The sequence below is a fragment of the Delphinapterus leucas genome, chromosome 20, assembly GCF_059928025.1.
Source record: "Delphinapterus leucas isolate spDelLeu-1000000601 "Yukka" chromosome 20, BTC_Dleu_Yukka2, whole genome shotgun sequence".
Classification (NCBI taxonomy): Eukaryota; Metazoa; Chordata; class Mammalia; order Artiodactyla; family Monodontidae; genus Delphinapterus; species Delphinapterus leucas.
This window is the reverse complement of record NC_143148.1, coordinates 54,570,214-54,594,048: the sequence shown is the minus strand read 5'-3', so window position 1 is coordinate 54,594,048 and position 23,835 is coordinate 54,570,214. Positions and strand designations below refer to the sequence as shown.

At 43.2% G+C, this 23,835-nt stretch overlaps 1 protein-coding gene across 1 annotated transcript in view; it reads right to left on the bottom strand.

Annotated features, from left to right (window-relative positions):
• Positions 1–9,513: 9,513 nt before the first annotated feature.
• The window catches only part of HSD17B2 (hydroxysteroid 17-beta dehydrogenase 2), a 75,194-nt gene continuing 60,872 nt past the window's right edge, over positions 9,514–23,835 (bottom strand). The window contains exons 4-5 of the mRNA XM_022582823.2: positions 23,022–23,159; positions 9,514–18,287 (exon numbers count right to left, since the gene is read on the bottom strand). Coding sequence (XP_022438531.1) covers positions 17,926–18,287; positions 23,022–23,159 — 500 coding nt within the window. The 3' untranslated portion in view covers positions 9,514–17,925. The remainder of the gene's footprint in view (positions 18,288–23,021; positions 23,160–23,835) is intronic.

Genomic DNA, 23,835 nt, shown 5'->3' with positions numbered 1-23,835 from the left:
ATGGTAATTCTATTTTTAGTTTTTTAAGGAACCTCCACACTGTTCTCAATAGTAGCTGTATCAATTTACATTCCCACCAACAGTGTGAGAGGGTTGGGAATCTTTTCTTGAATCCCTGTGAATACCTCCTACCACTGTAAATTGGATAATAAGGTTTGGAAAGGGAAAAAACATGTTTCTCCGAATTAGCCAGGAGAAATCAACTCTGTGGGATAAACTGCAGTGCAGGTATTGCTGGAGAGAAATTTGAAGGGAAGCAAATAATCCCAGAATGTTAGGTTGCTGGCTGGCCAGTTATTACGCAGGATGGTAGTTATTGCACAAGCTTGTGGTAAGACTGTAGCTGATTTCAGAACTGTTCAACAGATTATGGCCTCTATGCCCTTGATTCTGGGAAAGCTGGCATCTGGATTCTTAGACATTACAATCCATATGGCCAAATGTACAATTCTGAGGTGAATTCTATCCTCTGTATAAAGTAGCAGAAGCCCTAGAGCTTCCAGCAGGAATCGAGTAGGAAACCACGGGGCCAGAAGGCTCGCTGGTGAAAGAAAGTGAGGCTGAAACACGTGTCCTCATGGTGAGGCAGACAGCTGGGTGGCGGCAGAGGGTTTCAAAACACCCTCCAGCATCCATGGATTGACAGTCAGTAATTTTCAAATCAGAAACGGTGTGTTTCCAAGTGTTTATAGCTGGGAGCAGAAGAGCAAAACTAAGAAATGCCTGAAGTCTCCCTGAGCTTACTTCTCCCGGATGAAGAGATTACAAAAAAATGAGAAATAGATGCCAGTGATTCCAAAGGTGTGAGGAAGTAATAATTATGAAGCTAAGAAAAGCCGTCTCGTGAATGTGAATTATGCGTGTTGGAAGCTTATTGGCTTTAATACTTAAAAGTGTTAGAACTAGTACTGTCTTATTCCAAAAATTCTAATTCGTATTAAATCAACTCTGAATGTAAAAAATCGAATATAAATTCACTCTTCATTTCCTTGATGAGGAATAAATACTTTCTTCCTTAGGAAGAAAATGAAGAGGTGGAGGAAGTATGGAAAGCTGTTTCTTCACTGAACTTCCCTGAGAAGGGGCCAAGGAAGAGATTGGCTTCAAGCTGAAGATTTTAAAAGTAACTCTTTTTAAAGGTCAGGTCATTTTATGTGTCTCTTTTATTTTGACACTCTATCAACTGGTAAAAGGAATTTCTGTTTTTAGTCAACGCTGAGGTATAATGTGTATGTGATAAGATGCACCCATTTTAAATCTATGGTTTGATGACTTTTGACAAAAGTATTCACCTGGGTAACCATCACCACAATGGAGATGTAGACTGCTTCCATCCACCCTAGAAATTCCCTCATTCCTCCCTGTGGTCAATTCCTGATCTCCTGTCTTAGGCAACCACTGATCTGTTTCTGCCACATTATGTTAGTTTTGCCTGTTCTAAAATTTCATATAAGTGGAATCTTATAGTACATATTTTTTTGTACCCAGGTTCTTTTGCTCAGCATAATGTTTTGAGATTTATCCATGTTGTTTGCATGTTTCCTGCACTTCCAAAATAAACTGCTTGCACTTGAACCTTCATTTCAGGGTCTGCTTCTGGGGGAACCCAAATGGAGACAGCAACTCTGAGTCAGACTTTGGAACAATTGTTATTGACAATGTATGGGTAGATTGGCAGGCAGACAGATAGATGATAGATAGGTAGATAGATAGATAGATAATACATAAAATCAAGAAAAGGATGATTGGAAAGGAGAAGGATCACAGACTTTTATCTAGAAAATTTGTATTGATTACATTCATATTTCTTACTGAATGTTTAAAAATGGCAAATTTCTTTCAAAGATTTTTATTACGGAATTTCAAATCTATACAAAAAAGTAGACTGAATAGTATCATAAGTTTCCATGTACCCATTTTCCAGCTTCAACAACTTACTTACAGCCATCTTGTTACATTTATACTTCCATCCACTTACCCCACTCTATATTATTTTGAATGAAATATCATGTCATACCATTTCATCTGAAAATATTTTAGTATATATGTCTAAAAGATAAGGGCTTTTAAAATAACTATTATCACGTGTGAAGTAACATTTTCTTAATATCATAAAATATCCAATTCAACTATCTAACAAATGTCATATTTTTTTTTTTACGGTTTGCTTAATTCAAGATCCAAATAAGTTCTCCACATAATCACTCATTGATATTTCTCTCAAGTGTCTTTTAATCTATAGTTTCCCTACTCCATCTCACTCTTTTTCTTGCACTGCATTTATTAAATAATTACTTGATATATTTTAATTTACTAAGATTTGGCTAAAACTAATGCAAATTACATTTTTGCTTCCTTTGAGTCATGCAATTCATAACCCAGTACTAGTCCAGTTCTTTACCATGATTTCTTCTTTTCTGCAGACTAATGTTGGAAACTTTTATTTATATTTTGGAAGGCATTCTCAAAATGTAAATGCTTGGAGGCTGTGGAAACAGCCATATGTATATGAAAGTAAAATCAGGAGCTCTCAGAAGCTAGATAAGTAAAGAGAATGAGAAAGCCAGCAATAAATGCCAAATTACTTTTTAAATCTCGAAATCAATCATGTCACTTTGTCTACTTAAAATGTTTCTATGGTTTTCCACCACACTGGGAATAAATTCAAGACTCCTTACCCTGGCCCTGTGTGGTTCAGACCTGCCTTTGTAATCTCACCTTACTAGCTCTCAGTCTCTTATGGCCATACAATCAGACGGCCTTCTCTCCAAACCTCTCTCCTCAGTAGGGTTTGTACACTTGCTTTGTCCTCTGTCTCGGTAGTGCTTGTTCCTGAGTGTAAACAAGTCTGCCCAAGATGGAGGACTAAACAGATACAGACGACTACGCCCCAAGTTTAAAAACATATAGCCAAACCTGAAAACAAAAGACAAAATGTTCCCGTGGCCACCAGAGGAACTTAGCCCCAGTAACAAGCAGAAATCAGAACCGTGTGGCCCGGGAATGCAAAATGGTGCAGCCACTTCGGAAAACAATTCGGCAGTTTCTTACAAAACTAAAACACATTCTTACCATCTGATCCAGCAATCACGCTCCTTGGTATTTACCCAAGGGTGTTGAAAATATGTCCACACAAAAACCTGCACACAGATGTTTACGGCAGCTTTATTCATAATTCCCCAAACTTGGCAGCAACCAAGATGTCCTTCAGTAGATGAAGGGATAAATAAACTGGTCCATCCAGACAATGGAATGTTATTCAGTGCTAAGAAGAAATGAGCTATCAAGCCATGAAGAGATAGGGAGGAAACGTAAATGTACGTTACTGTGTGAAAGAAATCAATCTGAAAAGGCTACATACTGGATGATTCCAATTCTGTGACATTCTGGGAAAGGCAAAACTATGGAGACAGTCCAAAGATCAGTGGTTGCCAGGGGAGGGAGGAAGGGTGGATGAATAGGCAGGGCACAGAGGATTTTTCGGGCCGTGAAACTATCTGTACGTTACTACAGTGGTGGATACATGTCATTACACACTTATCCAAACCCGTAGAATGTATGACGTCAGTAAAACCTGAGGCAAATTCTGTACTTTGGGTGATTATGACGAGTCAACGTAGGTTCATCATTTGTAACAAATGTACCACTGTGGTGGGGGATATGGATAGTGGGGGAGGCTATGTATGTGTGGGGACAGTGGTTATATTACAAATCTCTGTACTCTCCCCTGAACTTTGCTATGAACCTAAAACTTCTTTCTAAAAAATTGTCTTAAAAAAAAGAAGAAAACAGCTGTGTGACTCATGTGAGGCTGTCTATAAGATAAATCCTTTGGGAACTAGACCTTGAACTCATGCCCAGAAATGGAATCACTCGTGATGATAACTCATTTGAGCATAGAACTCTGGATTGAAATTCATTTTCAGAAACGCAGAGATCAAGAGCTATTATTCTTCACAGACCCTCCCTGAAAAAAGTATTAAAAAATGGAACTAGGAAAATAAAGACAAATGTTGTGTCATGTAAGAAGAATTAGTGAGGACAGAAATCAGCAAAAATTGATTGGACAGCCTACGTGTGCATTGATTGTAAGTTGTGTAATTATTTAAAATTTTTAAATATGCATTGATTGTAAATAGTCTAATTATCTGGTTTAAAAAATAACACCCGGGGCTTCCCTGGTGGCACAGTGGTTAAGAATCCGCCTGCCAATGCAGGGGACACGGGTTCAATCCCTGGTCCTGGAAGATTCCATATGCCGTGGAGCAACTAAGCCCGTGTGCCACAACTACTGAGCCTGTGCTCTAGAGCCCGCAAGCGACAACTACTAAGCCCACGTGCCACAACTGCTGAAGCCTGCACACCTAGAGCCTGTGCTCCGCAACAAGAGAAGCCACAGCAGTGAGAAGCCCGTGCACCGCAACGAAGAGTAGCCCCCGCTCACCGCAACTAGAGAAAGACCGTGCGCAGCAACAAAGACCCAATGCAGCCAAAAATAAATAAATAAATATATTAGAAAAAACCCTTAAGTGTACCTGTTAAAATTTTGAGTAACCACCAAAGGAATTGAAGTAGAATATAGTCAAGTTGAAAAAAGGAGGTCAAAAATAAAAGACAGAAAAAGAGGGGGAGAAAAGAAAAAGCACATGGTATTGGCATAAGATAGACAAATATATCAATGGAATAGAGGAGAATCCAGAAATAGACCCATAACTGTATGACCGGTAAATTTTTTACGAAGTATGACAGCAACTCAGTGAGGAAGGTAAAGTCTTTTCAACAAATGGTTCAGGAACACCTGGATGTCTGTATGGACGAAAGTGAACCTTGATCTCTACTCCCACCAGCGTGGGCTACACAGCTCTATTCATTTCTCAAAACTCTTTGAGCCATGTGCTTAAGGGGCGTGTGTGTGTGTGTGTGTGTGTCTCTCATACATGAAATAATACTCAATTTTAAAAATCTCTGTTTGAAATGATTATGTCCACTAATTCCTCTCAACCTTTGCTCTTAGCCTAAATGTAACCTTCTCAGAGAGGTCCTCCATTACCACTCTAGACCTTCAGCCCCTTCAGCATTCTGGATTGTACTGACTTCAACCTGAGAAAGATAGAATGTTATCCAGCCAAGATTCCTCATCCCCCTGCTCTACAACCGACCTCCGTCCCCCCCGCCCCCCGCTTACCCTCTCTTCTTTTTCTTGTTGCGCCCCTTCCCCTATATGTTTGCTCCATTCCCTCCCACCACCTCCAGCCTCTGCTCCACCCATCATCTCCTTGCTTTCCCATCCCAGTCTCCTCATCTTCTTCCCCTAGAAATGCTTTCCAGGCTGCCTCCTCCAAGATGTTGAGGATCACAAAGTAAGAGGTAATAACAACACACCTGATTGTTAGTTTGGACTTTGAAACCCCAAACTTGCCCTGCCTTCTGGGTGTCCTATCAGAGTCTCTGTGATTTTTCGGTACCTGTTCAGGATCCAGAATCATTTCTGGTGCCCCTAAAACTGAAGGCTTCGCCAGGGAAGTGGAATTGAAGCTGGATTACTACCTTTTGTTCTCTGATTGCTACTTGCTCATCCCCTTGGGTCTGATGCTAACTCTGTCCTTGCAAGGTGCATTTTTTTTTTTTTTTTTTGCGGTACGCGGGCCTCTCACTGCTGTGGCCTCTCCCGTTGCGGAGCACAGGCTCCAGACGCGCAGGCTCAGCGGCCATGGCTCACGGGCCCAGCCGCTCCGCGGCATGTGGGATCTTCCCGGACCAGGGCACGAACCCATGTCCCCTGCATCGGCAGGCGGACTCTCAACCACTGCACCACCAGGGAAGCCCCCAAGGTGCATATTTTAAGGAGGGATGATAGAAACTGTCCTTGGACATCATAAAGCTCAGCAAGGCTGACATGCACGGTTACACAGGTTGTACATTTCACAGCACATCCTGCTAAGGCAGTAAGAGGGACCTGAAACCCAGCCTTCACTCCCCTTAACAAGCCATACATCCTTGGGACTGTGTCTGTCTAGTGGACAATTAGTAAAATTGTGTACTAATTTGCAAAAGGTACTAAAGAGTCTAGCATCCACCCTGAAACTTAGCCTGGGGAAGACAGGAAGGGAACTGACTTTGGCTGAATTCAGAAGCCCTGCAGCCATTCAGGGCCCTGATTTACAGGATTTTCTGAGAAGGTATGAAAGAAACCGCCTAAAGGCATGAGCCAGTTTTCAATGAGGCCTGTTATCTGATGTTAAGCAAGTTACATGATGTAAAATCAGCCACAACCCCTGCCCGACAATTTCCATCCATCCACTCAGCTTTGGCTAGAGAGGCCCTCACTCCCTCATGGGCCTCCGCCACCTGGCCTGTACCCAGGTGTTTCAAAATCCGTTACCAGATCAAACTGATTCTGCAGTTTGTCACCTCAAGCCAGAACACAGTTTCCTCCTTGTGGCCCAGGGCCTGCAGACCTGGGTGCTGAGGCCCCACATTGGGGCTAACTTTACAATCAGCCCCCTGAGCAGAGCCAAGCGTTCCCCACAGGTGTCAGATGGGGATGGTGGTCACTTCTCAAGAGTCTAGGAGCAGCAGACATCTGAGTTAGAGTTGACCTGAGCAGCCTGAAACATCAAGCACTTATTCAGGAGAGGGCTATTATCCTTCTTACACCTCCTGGGGCTGATTGTCAAGGGTTTCATCCTCTACTGGCATCTTTTCAGAAGAGCCAGTGGTAATTGGCTTGGTGGTTGGAGCCCTGGTGGGAAACAGCTAAAATCAGGAACCCCTTGTCATAGGTCAGTAGAGCTCCCTGTGCACTCAAAAGTAATAGCAATGACCACACGTTTACCTCAGACTCTTTAGTCGCTGTTTGTCTTCCTCATTATACTGTCAATTCCCAGGAGAGCAGGGATCCATCTATCTCGTCCCCAGATGTACCTGGAACAGCGTGGGAACTCAAGAAAAACTTGTTGAGCAGGAGAAGGAGTTGGTAATGCAGTGGGTGAGAGATGAAAGCGAAAACCTAAGGTTCAGGGTTGAGGCAGAACTCCCTCCTTTTAACGGTGTAGGACGGATGGGCAAAGCGGACAGCCACGATCTGGCTTGACATTCACACCCCAGGGCAGACCAGAGAAGGCAGAGTGGCCAGGAGTCACAGAGCAGAAACATTTCGGCTCCAGTTGGGGTGTGCAGGATATAAAATGTATGAAACACTCTTTCCCCTAGAGTCTACTTTGTCTGGCATTGGTATAGTTATGCCAACTTTTTTTTGATTAGTATTTGCATGGTATAATTAATCTTCTTACCTACTATCTTAGGATGTTTCTCTTGTTGACACCCTCTAGTTTCAATGTCCTTGTGGACGTTGACCTTCAGAAGGCTGATAGTCTTGGTATATTTCTGTCTCCTACATGGTGAGTTCTGGGAGGGCAGGGGCTGTCTTCTTTGCTTTGGACCCACCCCACCCTCCCATAGCTTCTCACCCAGTGCAGTTGCTTCATGGTCTACCAAAGTGGGGTTGTCTCCCATCTCTCAACAAGGTAGGCATTTCACTCGTAATGAACAGTGAAGCAGAAGTCACAGGACACCAAGACACAGAGATGGGTCACATCTTCCACTTTCCCTTTACTGCATAAAAATCACAATGCCAGGTATCACCTGCTCAGCTTCCAGCCTCTGCCTCCTTGTGCTGTTCTTCACCTGACCATTCACAGCTGTCCTGGGAGGGGAAATTTCCTGCCCCTTTTTATCATTTCACTCAGGACAGAAATGAAAGACCTATGATGACACTGAATTAGTGTTCTCTTACCTTATTTGAAACATTGATGAACCACCTTCTTCCCAATTTTGCATAGAAATATAAATGTCAAGTGTAATTTTCAAGCAGGAGTTTTTGTTGACAATTTAAACACTGTGTCATTATAAGAAAGAACACTCCAAGGAAGGACACTGACACAGTACTTAAGTCTTCCCTCTAGCTGCAAATAGACCAGAAGCACGTGGGCCTTGGTGTAGCTCACAAAGGAAACTTGTTCTATGGTAGCATCTCATGGTCTTTCTAGGGGAGAGACTCACTGACAGCTTCCAATGGACTTCAATAAAGCTTGGCACATAGTAGGTGCCAGGGGATGCCTTGGAATGAATGAAGGATGATTGCTTCTCCTCAGGGGCCTAATCTTCCCATTTCTCTTGATTACAACAAGTCCGTTGACTGGATGGATGGACCATACGCTCTGTAAGGTCATTAGCAGCACCCAATGTAACTAAGAGCAAATCTCCCATCCCCTTCCAAGCTCCTCACCCATTAACACACAACTCTCTACACTAGGAACAATCAAAGCATCCCATCAGCCTGACGTAAATGGCTCTGAAGCGATGTAGCTTATCTATGAAATCCTGACTTTAGGAAGAGCAAGTGAACATTCATCTAGGATGAAAATAATAGTTTCCTTTGACCTCCCACTTCCTTTGGCCTCTCACCTTCTTTCATTGAGAGATGATGCTTGTTTAGGTCTTTCCTCGTGGCTAAGCCAGAGCTTTGACTGAGTCATAGGAATAGCCCCAGCCAGCTGTGGGAGAAGCTATCTGGAACTTCTAAACCAAGCCACTGTCATCATCAAGGTGGATGGCAAGTCAATTTCGTCCCTTGCACTAGTTCCCATCAACTGGTAGTGGCTGTATGGAGCACAGTTCTGGAGAAGCATCTGAGGCCTTATCTAAGGCTTGGTGGAAAACAATTTCTGATTGCTCATCAATCCCTACCTTGGTTATTATTATGAAAAATGTCACCCAAAACTTGGAAATAAGGCACAACGACATCTGTGATCTTTCTAGTATCAGGCCAGAGCATTGTCTAAAAGCCCTCTAAGAACCACCTGACCCTCCAAGGAAGTGTGAACTTACATATTGACCAGGGACCCAGTTCTGCAATGGTAGATAGTAACTTGGAAAAAACTTGGAGGGTGCAGATTACAATATTTTTATGCAGTAGAGACGCAGATGGTTTCTGATCAGCCGAGAATATAGACCCAAACAGTATGAACATATTGTTTGTAGAACCTTAACCAGTCTTGCAGTTTTGTATTGCATTTAGCAGTCTAATTCTAGCATCCTTCTATTATTTTAAGAGCGCTATATTTTATATATCAGTTCTCATATCCTCTTTGAAGCCAGCTCTGCCATCCCACTGGTTCTCTCATTATGAGTTAAATAAAACTTTGGTGCATGCTCACTCTGCATTTGTTTGAGATTTTATATATATATAAACAACTCCCATTTTGTTCAGAGTCAGAACTCAGTTTCCATTGCTTACAACCACAAGTATTTTAATTATCTCCTCCTCATCGCCACAGTGTTTTCAAAGGCCCACTCCCAAAACACAGCCCCACATTTTCATGTGAATGGCTCCAGAAGGATGCACCCTCTACAAAGAGGGACAGAGTGTGCATTTCCCCTTGTGTACCATCCCAAAAGCCCACTCCTCCTCTCGCTGTGTCTAGGACTCTGCCTCACCTGCAGGGACGCAGTAGCATGGGGACCCAGGCAGGCCCTGGATGCCCATCTCTTCTTTTTTGGTTTCTACTGAGAAACAACTTCATAATCCCAAGTCATTAGGTGGCCTCCCGTGGACGGAAGGCTTCAGGCTATAATGTAAGGGGTGAGACTAAGATTTGACCTGGGCATGTTGGGAGAGGAAAGGGAGACTGGTGTTTGAGGGAACACTTTTCCAGGGAAGCTTATAAGAAGAACTGGGGAGACTCTACTAGTCTCTCCCATTTTAAGGTCAAAGGAGAACTCTCTCCTCCTCCTGCACAGTGGTTCGTTTTGTTTTGTGTTTTGAATTCTGGTTAATATTGCTCCAAACACGTCACACTCTTGGTAGCAAAGCAGCATGGTGGTATAATATGGGTATTTTGGAATTATTTTTAGAGAGTGTTATGAGCTGAATGCATCCCCTCCAAATTCATATGTTGAAAACCTACCCCACAATGTGACGGTATTAGGAGTGGAACTTTTGGGAGGTAATTAGTTCATGAGGGTAGAGCCCTCATGATGGGATTAGTGCCCTTAGAAGATAAGAAAGGAAAGAGCTTGCTTTTCTCTCTCTCTGCCACATGAAGATGCAAGAAGATGGCCATCTGCAAACCAGGAAGTGGGTCTTCTCCAGACACCATATCTGCCGGCACATTGATCTTGAACTTGCCACACTCCAGAACTGTGAGAAATAAATGTTTGTTGTTGAAGCCATTTCGTGTATGGTGATTTGTTATAACAGTCAGAACTGACTAAGATGCATAGACTGGGTCTCAAATCTTGGGTCTGTTGTTCAGCAGCTGGGTGACCTTAAGCAAGCTGTTTAACTTTTCTGCATCTTAGGGATTTTCTTCTTCTTCCTCTAATGCAGGTGATAATGCTGATTTCATACAGTTACCATGATAACAGGATGATAATGCAAAGGGTTTAGCTGGTGCCTAGCAGTTAATAAGGGCCCCCAAACTTAGGATAATAGTAGTTGGTTTTTTCTTCTTTGTATCTGAGCACATTTGCTGTGGAGATGAGGTTACCTTGGTGTGTCCAAGAAGATGGCCATCTGCAAACCAGGAAGTGGGTCTTCTCCAGACACCATATCTGCTGGCACATTGATCTTGGACTTGCCACACTCCAGAACTGTGAGAAATAAATGTTTGTTGTTGAAGTGTGTCCTTGGTGTGTCCTTTCTAGGTTGAGGCTGGATGGTGGGGTGGCTGATGATTGGCTAATGCTTCTTCCTCCCACAAGAGTACAAGGTAGTCTTTCATGGACAAACAATGAAGATCACACCTCCTATTCTTCCTGATAAGAATCTTTACTGCCTTTATTTATTTATTTATTAAGCTAACAATCATTTCTGTCTTCCTATGTGCCAGGAACTCTGTTGAGCAATTTACTTGAATTAACGAATTCCATCCTTACAGCAACCCCATGACGCTGAATTCGATCCTTACAGCAACCCCATGACGCTCGTACTGTTATCATCTCCCTTTTTAGATAAGAAATCAGCTTAGAAGGTTAATTTGCCCAAAGTCACACAGCTAGTATGTAGTAGAACTGAGTTCTTTAAAAATTGTGGTAAAATATACATACCATACGAATTTATCATTTTAACCACTTTTAAGTATGTAACGCAGTGGCATAAAAAGTACATTCACAGTGCTATGCAACTATAACGACTATCCATCTCTGGCACTTTTTCATCATCCCAAGAGTTGAGCTTTTTAAGTTGAATTTGTGCAACTTGTTCAACTCTTATTCAAGAGTTGAGCTTTTTAAGTTGAATTTGTGCAATTTGTGCAATCTCATATATATATATATATATATATATATATATATATATATGAGATTCACTCAATCAAGGCAAGTCTGGAAGACTAGGTTTGAAAAATAGAATTGATGGGACCAAGTGCCTCCAAAGGGTCAAGAAACAGGAAACGCAACAACTGTCATTTGTGGGAGACTGCCATCATCACTCTTCATATCCCTCAGTCGACATTCCATGTCCTAGGAAGGTCATACATTTGTTCACGATGCCCAAGTCCTAGAGGTTAAGATTCTGGGAGAGGCAGGCTTTAGATCTCTGGCTTCCATAGTTGGAGGAAAAGCATTGCTTTCCACCAAGATCTCACACCTGGGGAATGACTTCCAAATAGGAAGGTAAGTGGATGCTGAACCACAGAACGTCCCCCTTACCCCCACTCCTGCCAAAAAATTCCAGCCATTGCAATAGCAATGACACGTATTAATATCAGTAGCCCTTTTAGGATCTTTTCCAGTCCCAGTTTGCCTGAATACCATGAATATTCAAGACGAAAGTGTAACTTTTGTGATCATCAATGAAAATGTCTTGCGCAAACATTTGTCTTACCTAAAAATCATACCCAGTCTAAAAAATAGCATGTTTCCAGTTAAGACCTTCTCTATATGGAATGAGTTCATCTTGGATAGTTAGGAGAGAGAGCACAGGACAAAGTCAAAGAAAGAGGTTACATGATATCCAGCAGTGAATCATTACCTATTATCAAAATAGGAGGAAGAACAGAAAGTAGAGCTAAACAAAATTATCTCTCTGGTAAAATTCCCAGGGCAATTCCCTGGTGGCCAGAACACTCTCACGCGGATGGAATAACCTGAGAAGAACAAATAACTTAGAACAAAAGTCTTGAGTTTCTTTGTTGATCTTCCTGCTTCCCATGGTAAGCTGGGATTCTCACTTTCGTCATCTTCATGTTTTGCAATATGGTAAATAAGTTTTGTGATGATCCAGGACAGGGTGCCTTACCACACTAGACGCACTGTACCTACCACTGTTCTTTTAGCCAAGTGTGATTTCAATAGTCTAGAATTGCCAGTGATCAGCTGAAATCTTTGATTTCCACCATGGGGCTCAGCAAGGATTTTGTGTCACCTTTTTCCAGAGGGACCATGCTCACAGACTTTGGGGATAAAACCCCAAAGGAAATTTTAACAGAAAAGTTGCTTTTCTATGGAAGAGGGCCACTAAACAGTAATATCACCCACCCTAACCTCCTTTATTTTTTTCTTTAGTCTCATCTTTCTTCCTCTCCTAGGATATTGTGGCATTGCCTATTTTCTCCATCAAGCATTATTTTACTTTTCATTCTTCACTGAATCCTTCCGTAAAGTGTATATTTGTCAGAAATTAATTCTGTTGCAAAAGATAGAAACCCAACTCAAAATAGTTTAAAGGAAATGTATCCGCTCACACAATTTGGAAATCAGTCCAAACAGTAGATCAGCAGGTATAGCTAGATCAAGGGACTCAAACTATGTCATCAAACTTTGGTTTTTCCTCATCATTCTGACCCACTTTCCTCTATCCTGGCTTCATTCTCTACCAGGCTCTCCTCTTTGTGGGCTCTAGAGGCTTCAGTTTAACATGGACATTATAATGGAAAAGGATACCCTTTTTCTCCCAGAGCCCATTAGCAATCCTCCCACCATCGGGAGCCACGACTGGTTCTTCTTGGGTCATGTGCCCCCCCCGCCCCGAACCAGTCACTGGAGCCAAGGGTATGAGTTGATTGGCCAGCCTGGGTCACATGCCCACCCCTATGATGGGGATGTAGAGTCCGTTGAGTGACAGTCTCACTAAAATCCTCCCCCAAAGGAATGCTGGGCAGGCAAGAGTAAGCAACTTCAGACTACAAACATATCTTCAACCTTTACATTAGTTCCCAAACTCTCTCCCTTCCTTTTGCTTCTTATTTATTGCTGTGGAATTCTGAGCTGGGTATTAAGCTGAGACTCTGAAACACCCACCTGGTCCTGCCATGGACACCACTACACGTGAGATCCCAGAGGGAAATATTGGCTTATAAGATAAATCAGTAGAGAAACATTATTTGGAGCCACTCCAGAGCAGGTGTTCAGGGGTCCTAGGTCCCTGAGTGGACGACTATGTGTGAGTTGGACTGGGAAATTTTACTAGGCAGGAGATACCAGCACCTCGTCAGAGCTGTTTTCATGGAATTACTCTTCCTCAGAATTACACCATCCAGAATGGCATTCCAAAACATGGTCTTTATCACCAGTATAATGAAACTGATGAAATTTAATGTTCCATTCAATAGTAAAGTTTATTTGTAGGCCTTTATCAGCTCCCTATGTAATAAAAGAAATCATATTTTCCCTGGATGCTTTTTTCTAATTCCTTCCTCTTATCCTGGGTTGTGAGGATGGCCCACTTGCCTCTGCCAGCATTGGGTAAATACAGAAAGGGAAGAGATAAAGGGGAGTGGGTGAGGGTTTGCATGCAATTTGCATGTGATGCTGTGTGGCCAGGTATTAAATGTACCTTGTATCCTGCCCTTGAGCAGAAAGCAGGACTGGGGAAGATAAAATACTTTTTGCCAGGAGTCCTGTTGTTGAATTACCTGTTCATCATGCCTTCCGCCAAGAATACGACGAATTGTGGATATATTGGGGGCTTCCCTCTGCCATTAGCTCTTACTGGTTTCTTACAGTAAACCAGGGACATCATTTACTGTGCAGACATGGTCAGGGCCTGGATTTCATATGTAATACTTGTCTCTTGTTTTCTGAGAACCTATAGGTATTGTGCTAAAACTGAAATATATTTTAAAGCTTATTAATACTTTCAGGTAACTTAGTCTCTTCTGGTTTAAAACAGGGTCTTCCAGATGAATGTGCAGTGGAATTCAAGATCCCCTCCCCTGCCATCTCTTCTTCTTTTCCTTGCCCTAATCCTAAGAATCTGGGTTCGTAGGAGCTGGTGTATTTTCCTGGCACCAGGAGAGCAGCGTTGTCTCATCTTCATTGGTCTCTGGTTGCATTTCTCATCCTCGCTTTAGCCCCTAGCTCAAGTGGCCTCTGCTACAGTATTCCCCTGAACCACCCCACAGGTGCACTGGGTCTTCATTCTGGAGCTCTTCGCTACTCTCTCCAGTAGTACTCTCTTCAGTACTCTCTCTCTCTATCAAGGTAACCCGAAGGTAGTGTGGAAGCACTCCTATGGGAAACCAGCTAGTAGCTTCTCTGATCCAGGATTCTCAGAACCCCCTGGGTCTGTATTCAGCACCTTCTCCCCATGCCTCACAGTGATTTCAACCCCTGGGAGGCTGCGGAACAGAAAGTAGACCCTGTTTGATGTCTCCAGCTCTCTCCCACTGTCCTCAAAGAGATTCCCTCTCCTTCTGTGACCTGACCACAAATCCCGCAGCTTGCTTACTCTATGGCTTAGAGCAATGGTTCTCAAACTCGGGTGTGCATCTCCTGGAGGGCTCATTACAACACAAGTTGCTGGGCCCACCCCCAGAATTTCTGATTTAGTAGGTATGGTCGGTAGAATAATGGTCTGATGTATGGCTAATGATAATGGCAAAAGAATTCCTGGAGCCTGTGAATATGTGACCCTCACATGGCAAAAGGGACCTTGCAGACGATTAAGTTAAGGATCTTGAGATGGGAGATGATCCTGGATTACCTGGATGATCCTGTCCAATGTCATCACAAGTTCCTTAAAACAGTGAGTCAGGAGGGTAAGAGTCAAAGGAGATGAGATGAAGGAGGCAGAGGTCAGAGTGATGCAGCCACAAGCAAAGAAATACAGAAGACCTTTGGAAGCTGGAAAAGGCAGAAAATGAATCTCCCCTTGAGCCTCCAGAAGGAACACAGCTCTGCTGACTTTACCCTTTTAGGACCCGTTTCAGAATTCTGACCTCCAGAACTGTAAAATAATAAATGTCTGTTGTCTTAAGCTGCTAAGTTTTTTTGTGATTTGTTACAGCAGCCATAGGAACCTAAAGTACGATTGGGTTGGCTCCTGAGAACCTGCATTTCTACTAGGTTCTCTGGAAATTAATAAAGAGAAACCTCATTTTAAATGGAGTCAGGAGGCCAGAAGGGGGTCCTCTCATGCCCGACCACTAGAGGAATTGCAGACCCATCAGGAAGAGAGGTACTTTGCATCTCCAATAGGAAGAAGGTTATTACTTTATTACCCAGCAGGAGGAAGAACTCCTTGCTGGGCAACATTCCAGCTAATGAGAGACTGTCACAGCTCAGCCAATGAAAAGCCACTACACTTTGAACTCCCAGTTTCCTCCAATGGACTCTGTTTATAACAGCTCCTCCCAACTCCGCCTTCTCCTCTATAAAATACCTCTCTGTTCTCTAGACTTGCCTGTGGTTTGCCATAGATTGCCTGTCCCAAGTTGCAATTCTGTGCTGTTTCGAATAAACTCATTTTGCTGGTAAAATAATAACTGGCTGTTTTATTATTTTAGGTCAACTGTTCTCAGGTGACGCTGACGCTGCAGGTCCAAGGACCACACTCTGAGAACCACTGGCTTAGAGTGAAGCACACAACCCTCAGTCCTCCAAACCTTGGACAGCAGGTTGTATAAAAACTTTGTTCTCTCAACATCCAAATCATGCAGATGGAAGCCTTGGGCTTCATAACTCTTATCTACAAAAAGTGCCTATTTTGGAAATCAACACTTAACACTTGATTTTTTTTTCTTTTTTTTTTTCTGTTCTACCCTAAAACAATGGTGTAGAACCAATGGACAGTCAGCATGACCAGCCATTAAAAATGTATCATAGGGCTTCCCTGGTGGCACAGTGGTTGAGAGTCCGCCTGCCGATGCAGGGGACGCGGGTTCCTGCCCCGGTCCGGGAAGATCCCACATGCCGCGGAGCGGCTGGTCCCGTGAGCCATGGCCGCTGAGCCTGCGCGTCCGGAGCCTGTGCTCCACAGTGGGAGAGGCCTCAGCGGTGAGAGGCCTGTGTACCGCAGGAGAAAAAAAAAAAAAGTATCGGTATTTTATAACTATTTATCTCACTATATCTTTTTTTATTATTTTCTTTGGGGTAAAATCACAGAGCATTGTCAGTTTATCTACTGTCAGTTTATCTACCCAAACCTCCATGGGGTTGGAAAATAGAAAACCTGCACATTCTAGAAAGGATATGGGACACAGGGAGGTTTGCAATGAGCAAGATATCTGGACCTCTGCTTCCCTCATGTCAAGCTGGGTTTTTTTCTGGTTACTTTCATGGCCCCTCTGTTCACCAGCTCCTCCCCTTTTGCCTCTACCAGGTGAACTTGGCTACACCTCCCTTAGTATCTGACGTTGCTCCTTTCAGCTGGCCTTCTCCAAGTGATAATGCTGCCTTTTCCATCCTGGATGCTCAGATGGAGGCCACAGGGATGGTTACTATGGACACCAAACCCAGACAGTCACATGCCCCATGTCTGCCAAAAGACCTCAGGGGCACTGCTTGAGATGGGAGGCCTCATCCTATTATCCCCAGGGCTCCTGGTAGAGGAAGGGAGAAGAGGGGCATGGAGCGCTGGTTACATACAATGAATCCAATACCTTGGAAGCAGTAGTTACAAGAGGATATCAATGCACAGTGAGAAAGACTTGATTTGACTGTGGTCCTTACCATTTCCTCCTCCTTTTCTCCCTTTCCTCTCTCTTTTCCCTCTTCATCTCTCTTTCTCTTCTGCCTCTCCTGGCAAGCAGTGGAGTCCAACCTGGATTTCAATTCTAGCTCTGCCTTTTGTTGGCTGTGTGACAACGAACTAGGAACTTAACTTCTCTGATCCTTAATTCCCTTACCTATGAAGTAGGGGTGAAGATTCCTACCTCCATTCTCAAATGAGAACTAGATGAGAGAATATCTGAAATGTATTCAGTGTAAACACCCAATTAATGCTCTCCATGGTGATCATTTCCACCCTGCAGTAAGTCCTACTGAAACCTCACAACCCAGACTGAGACTCAAACCCGCTGTCTTTTAACTGAAATCGCACACCTGGTCTCACGACTTAATGAAGGTCAGGTTCTCTATGTCTCATCACAGAAGGAATTCAGTGAGAGACAAAGTGATAGGTAAGAAGTAGATCTACTGAGAGAGATACACACCCCATAGACAGAATTTGGTCCATCTCAAAAGGCTTGAGAGCACCCCAAAATATGGGGTGGTTAGTTTTTATGGGCTGGGTGATTTCATAGGCTAACGAGTGGGAGGATTATTCCAACTATTTCAGGGAAGGGGTGGGGATTTCCAGGAATTGGGCCACCGCCCAGTTTTTGGCTTTTTATGGTCTGCCTCAGAACTATTATGGCGCCAATGGGTGTGTCATTTAGCTTACAATGTGCGTATAATGAGGCTGAAGGTCTACTGGAAGTTCAATCTTCTGCCATCTTGGGCCTAGTCGGTTCTAACCAGTTTTATGTCATATGCTCAATGTCTATGTCATTCTTTTCAAGTTTGTGCCCTGCCCTCTTCCCTGCTGTCTCACTATTCAATCAACAGAGTTCACAGGGGCTGCAAGGTAGGAAACCACAACTTTAATGGGAAGCTCGAGATTCCCTTTCATTCCAAGACTCTTAACATTTCCCACTGATTTGCCTACATGGCCTCATTCTTCCAGTTAGGCATGCTTAACGCTCTGGGCATGCTCTTTCTATGGCTGTTCATTTTTTTGCTAAAATAATCAAATATGCCAGTAGGGCTAAAGGAAACAAAACAGAGCCACAGATAAGACATTTTCCCGGGTGCATAAAATGCAAAGGGGCTCTTAGCAGAGATGGCATGCTGGACGTCCAAGAGGACTGGGGAGACGTCCATTACAGAGTAGGTTTGCATGAACATGAGAAAATTGCGTTCCCTAAGGATATAGTCCTGGCCGTAGTCCTCTTGCACGTCAGGGGTGAGGTGGTCCAGGATGTTTTTCTCCAGCTTGTCCCACATGTCACTCGTGCCTGCGATGTCTGAGGTGCAAGAAAAAGAGAGGCTCAGATGCTGGGAAGGCTAAAACAGGCATGTCCTACCCCTAATTGGGAAGAAGGCCCTTGTGAATTGGCCTCTGTTGGGAAGGATATTCCCAAATGCCTTTTAAAGTATGTGCTTTATAATGGCAATTCTATTCTTTTAAACATATATACAGAACAGTGCACAGATGAATAGGTTTCCACAAACTGAATAGCTCATGTAACCAGCAACCAGACCAAGGAAAGGACAAACCAGCCTCGGCCACCTTTCCAGGAGCCACTGTCAGATGAACAGAGTAGAGTAGCTTTGCCTGACTTTAGACATATGAATACATGGATGCATGTATTGTGTAGTCAGTAGCTTTCCATTCTGTAAATATGCCATAAATTATTTATCTATTATACTATGATGGGCGTTTGGGTTGTTTTCAAGTTGAGGCTTTTACGAATAGTGCTGCCACAAACATTCTAGTACATATCTTTTCATGACTATTATATACAATATAAAATATAATGTATATAATATATATTATCTACACAATATGTGTATACCTACATATACATGTACACATATAATTTTTTAAAATATAGCAGTAACGCCTGCTTCTGTGTATAAAATTAAATATATAATGTTGGGAGTTCCCTGGTGGCCTAGTGGTTGGTATTCCGGGTTTCCACTGCCGTGGCCTGGGTTCAATCCCTGGTCAGGGAAGTTCCTGCAAGCCACGCGGCCAAAAAAAAAAGGTTAAAAAAATATGTAATGTTGAGTATCATGCTATCTATTTTTTTTAAAGTCTTTCTTGAATTTGTTACAGTGTTGCTTATATTTTATGTTTTTGGTTTTTTGGCCCCAAGGCATGTGGGATCCTAACTCCCTGACCAGGGATCGAACCCATACCCCACCCCTCCCATCCCCCCCAACCCCACCCCGGCACTGGAAGGCGAAGTCTTAACCACTGGACCACCAGGGAAGTCCCTCATGTTATCTATTTAACAAATATAATTTTAATTTCATTTTAAATAATACATTAAATTTTAACATAAATTATATGTGATTAAATATATAACCATATATTTAATATAGAAGTAAATTCTTGCTTATTATATAAAATCTAATAGTATCTATATAATTACTTTAAAATATAGTAGCAATGGCTGCTCATTATATAAATAATGAATAATAAGGAGATGCATATGTTTTAAAAATTAATCTCCTCTGAGGAAACTTACAGTATTGTGTGTCATTCTACACTCCCTTCTTGCTCATACAAACATATAGATATGTTTGGCTTTGGCTTAATTTTATTTTACCAGAAGCAAACAAAACACAAAAAGGATCATACTATACGTATTTTCCAGGAATTTGCTTTTTTGTTTGTTTGTGGGTTTTGATTTTTGTTTGTTTGCTAAGTAATGAATCACAGACCTGCCTCCTGGTCAATGGCTATAGTTTGAAACCAGAGCAGCAGAATTTTCCACTGAGCAGCTTTTAGTCACCATTTCTCTATCAAAGGACTTGCCAGTCGTTCCTAGGTTTCACCATTTCAGGGAACGCTGCCGTCACCAGCTTTGCACAATGTATCCTTTTGTTTTTCGGCATTCACTTCTTTAGGCTACAGTCCCCAAAGGGTGGCTGTCTGGTCAAAAAACACATTCATTTTGAATTTTAACAGCTAGTGCCAGATTACTTTCCAGAAAGGTTGCAGCAACCCACACTCCCTCCCACAAAGTGTGTGATTGCTCAGGGATTGCTGTGGGGATGAATCTTTGCTAGCTTGGGTGACTCCTGGATACCAGGACTGCAGGGGAGCCTCACTATGAAATGTAAGCCAGTGAAATCCAATTATACTCATGGAAATGCAAACGGAGTTTCAATTGCTCATTTCTCTTCATGAAGGCACGACCATACTCAAAGAAATGATTACCCTGACAGTTACTACTCCAGAGGCTTCTGCATCTTAAAAAACATGTTCGCATGAACTATTGTTCCTCCAGCTACTTCTGCCCCAGTCTCTGCTCTCACAGGGGATTCCTTTTCCTCTCCACTTCCTCCCTCTTTAAACACTTCATGGACTTTCAAATCACTCTTGTGCCTACCCTGTCCAAAATCCCCAAAACTCTCTTTATTGATGACAAAGCCACCACCCTTTTGTTAACCTTCATCTGCCACTTTTTTTTTTTTTTTTTCTGTGGTACGCAGGCCTCTCACCGTTGTGGCCTCTCCCATTGTGGAGCACAGGCTCCGGACACGCAGGCTCAGCGGCCATGGCTCACGGGCCCAGCCACTCCGCGGCATGTGGGATCCTCCCCGACCGGGGCATGAACCCGCGCCCCCTGCATCGGCAGGCAGACTCTCAACCACTGCGCCACCAGGGAAGCCCCATCTGCCACTTTTGATACACACTTGCCCATCCCCTGCCACTTTGGGGCTACACACAATAAAACTGGTAACATGACGTGGATCCAAATCCCATCTCTGCCTCATATCAGCACTGTGGCTTGAGAAATTCCTTAACTTCTCTGAGCCTTGGTTTTCTACCCATAAGATGGGAATATTATGATGCCTACCTCATAGGTGAGGATTAAGTGAGATTGTACACATAAAGTCTTAAAATCTGCGAAGCGTGCAATATGCTTGAGCTAGTTTTTATTGCAGGGTACCCAAAAAATCTGATATGTTTCCCTGAATGTCTTCAGGAGCTCTTTGTGTCCCTAAAGATTCCTTTCCTCATCCCCCACTTCAAATGTCATTCTCCAAACTTAAGTCCTCAGCCCTCCACTGTCTGGCCTCTTGCCTTTAGAGAGACCATCAAATAACAGCTTTAAACTGAGGACATCCTGATATAAAAGAAAGAACCAGACTCTGCACCTAGGGATCTGGTTTCAAATTCCCCACCATCGTGGTGTCACAGATGTCCATGCTGAGCTATATATTACCCATCCTACTTCAGTGTCCTCACCTGGTGAATGATGTCAATTAAACCTACTCCCCAGGGCTGTGATGCAGATTAAGACATATATGGAAAGGATGGGAGTAAAATTGGAATGATAATTAAGGAAACAATATGGAATTATCCAATAAAGTTGAAGATAATTAAAATCTATGATCCAGTCATCCCATTCCTGGGTATGTGTCATAGGAAAAATCACACACACATACGCCACAGTAGGTGTGCCAGAAGGTCCACAGCTGAATTGTTCACAGTTGTCCAAAAGTGACCCAAATATCCCATCGATAGTAGAAAAATTGTGGCATATTCACAGAATGCTAGCAATGAAAATGAATGAACTACAGCTACACACAATATAAATGAATTGTGAAAGCATAATGTTTGGTGAAAGAAGCCAGACGCAAAAAAAATACATACACATTGATTCCATTTAAAGTTCAAAAACCAGTAAAGCCAAACTATTGTTTGGGGATGCCTGTATGCATGGAACATTGTCAAGAACAGCAAATAAACGAATGTTACAAAAAGTATGACAGGTTACCTGCTGCAGGGAGGAGAGGGCTAAAACTGGAGAGGACCATGTGAGGGCTTCTGAGAGCTGGCAATGTTTTATTTTTTGATCTTGATGTTAAGTACATGAATTTTTATAATATTGATAATTTATTAAACTATGTGTGTATATGATATATTTCTCAATTAAAAAAATAAGATCAACAATATCAGGAAAGAATGTACGGAAAATGGCTAGTGCCTGATAAGAACAGCTGCCCAAAATGCTAGCTATGACAATTTCAGCGAGTCCTTGAAACTGTAACTTAACTGCAGGGTTGCTCTCCGGTCCAAAGGGAATCTTGCATCTGTGTGTTGGAAGTTTTCGTTGGCTGTGTCACCAAACTCTGAATCCTCCTGCCAGGTTCAAATTCAAATTCATCATTCTCCCCTTCCACTAGCTGTCAGGCAGCTTTCTGTGCTCTGTCTCTCAGGCTGCCATATTCGGCATCATCTTGGACCCACCCTCCTTCTCCATCAACTCCCCTCAACTCTCCCACCTGCCCAGGGAGTCCCCAAGTTGGAAACTCCTCTCAAGACTTCACCTTCCCTCCATTCCTGCTGCCCTGGTCCCGCCTCTCAACCTGAGTGGCCCAGGTCTCGTTCCCTCGGTTTCCTTCCCAGATGAGCCCGTTCACCGAGTCTTCGTGTTCCTCCTGGACAGCTCTGGGAGATCCTGGCTGCTAAATGCTTCAAGACAAAGTTCTGCTTTTCTTTTAGATTTTTATCTGGTGCATTTGGGTTAATATTCAGACCTCTAGGGTTTGTTCTTTAGTGTGTTAGGCATCCCTCCCAGTGTGTGGCCTTTTATTAGATATGCTCTTTTACACCTTCATTTAGATCACCGATTACATGGTTGATGACCCAGAACTAAGAACTGAGCCATGGGGGTCGTCTACATCCGCTCAGAGTCCAGAAATTCAGGGAGCGGAGAGGAGAGGATGGCCATCTCCTCCCGGGGTAGAAGGATGTGGGTCATGTCCTTCAGAGGGGAGGAGGTTGTGTTTGAAAAATATATAACATCAAAACTTAATTCCTTGGTGAAAGGCGGCAGGAGAGCAACCGTACACTGCACAACCTGGCACCTGCCCCTCTATACTTAGAAGAAGGCCACCCATCCCAACCCCTCTTTGGTCCACCACTGAGGGGTTTGGCTTGAACTCTGTCAAAACAAAGGACCTTCAGCATCCCTTCCAGAATGAATATTGCAGGGCTCTTGGCCTCAGACACCTACTTGTTCGGAAGCCTCCAGGCTGGATGACAGAGACTTTAACTCCCCATTTGGAGAGCTCTTGTCTCATGACTGCTGAAAACATGGTCAGAGCTGCCTTGGATGAGCTATAGGCTGCCAACTTCTCCATTGGAACCCCTCCTATGGGAACAATGGGAGAAAAAAAAATCAGGTCTGATGTTTTCATTTGTTCATCCAGTAAGTATTTAGATGGCACCTATGTCATGCCAGGAACTGGTATCAGTGGTGACTAAGGCAGAGGAAGGAAGACAGACGCCCTCTGTATGCAGGTGAATGCATATTCTTGGTCACATCATTGTCTGGCTTCCTTTGCTTTTGCTTTTGCTTCCCATGCCGGCTTCATCACAGCTGGTCCAATGGCAAACCAACCATAAGGCTCAATCTCTCCCAGCTTCTAAGCTAAATGTGGTTTAGGTGGGATAAAGAGCATCTGCCCCAGCCTCTGACCTTCCAGTTTGGCCAACCTACATTCTGAGATTCTGGGTAGACATATCTTTGGGGAAGTGGGGACAGAGTGGGCACTGTTCTCTCCATTATAGAACTTGTAGTTGAACAAATTGGGTTTAATACTTGTTGCAACGAGGAGTAACTCAGGCCATAGGGAACCGTGGGGCATCCCTGTAGGAGGGTATGAGCAGTCAGAATGGCTGTCATCAAAAAGTCTATAAGTAATAAATGCTGGAGAGAGTGTGGCAAAAAGGGAACCCTATTACACTGTTGATGGGAATGTAAATTGGTGCAGCCACTATAGAAAACAGTATGGAGATTACTTTAAAAACTAAAAATAGAGCTACCA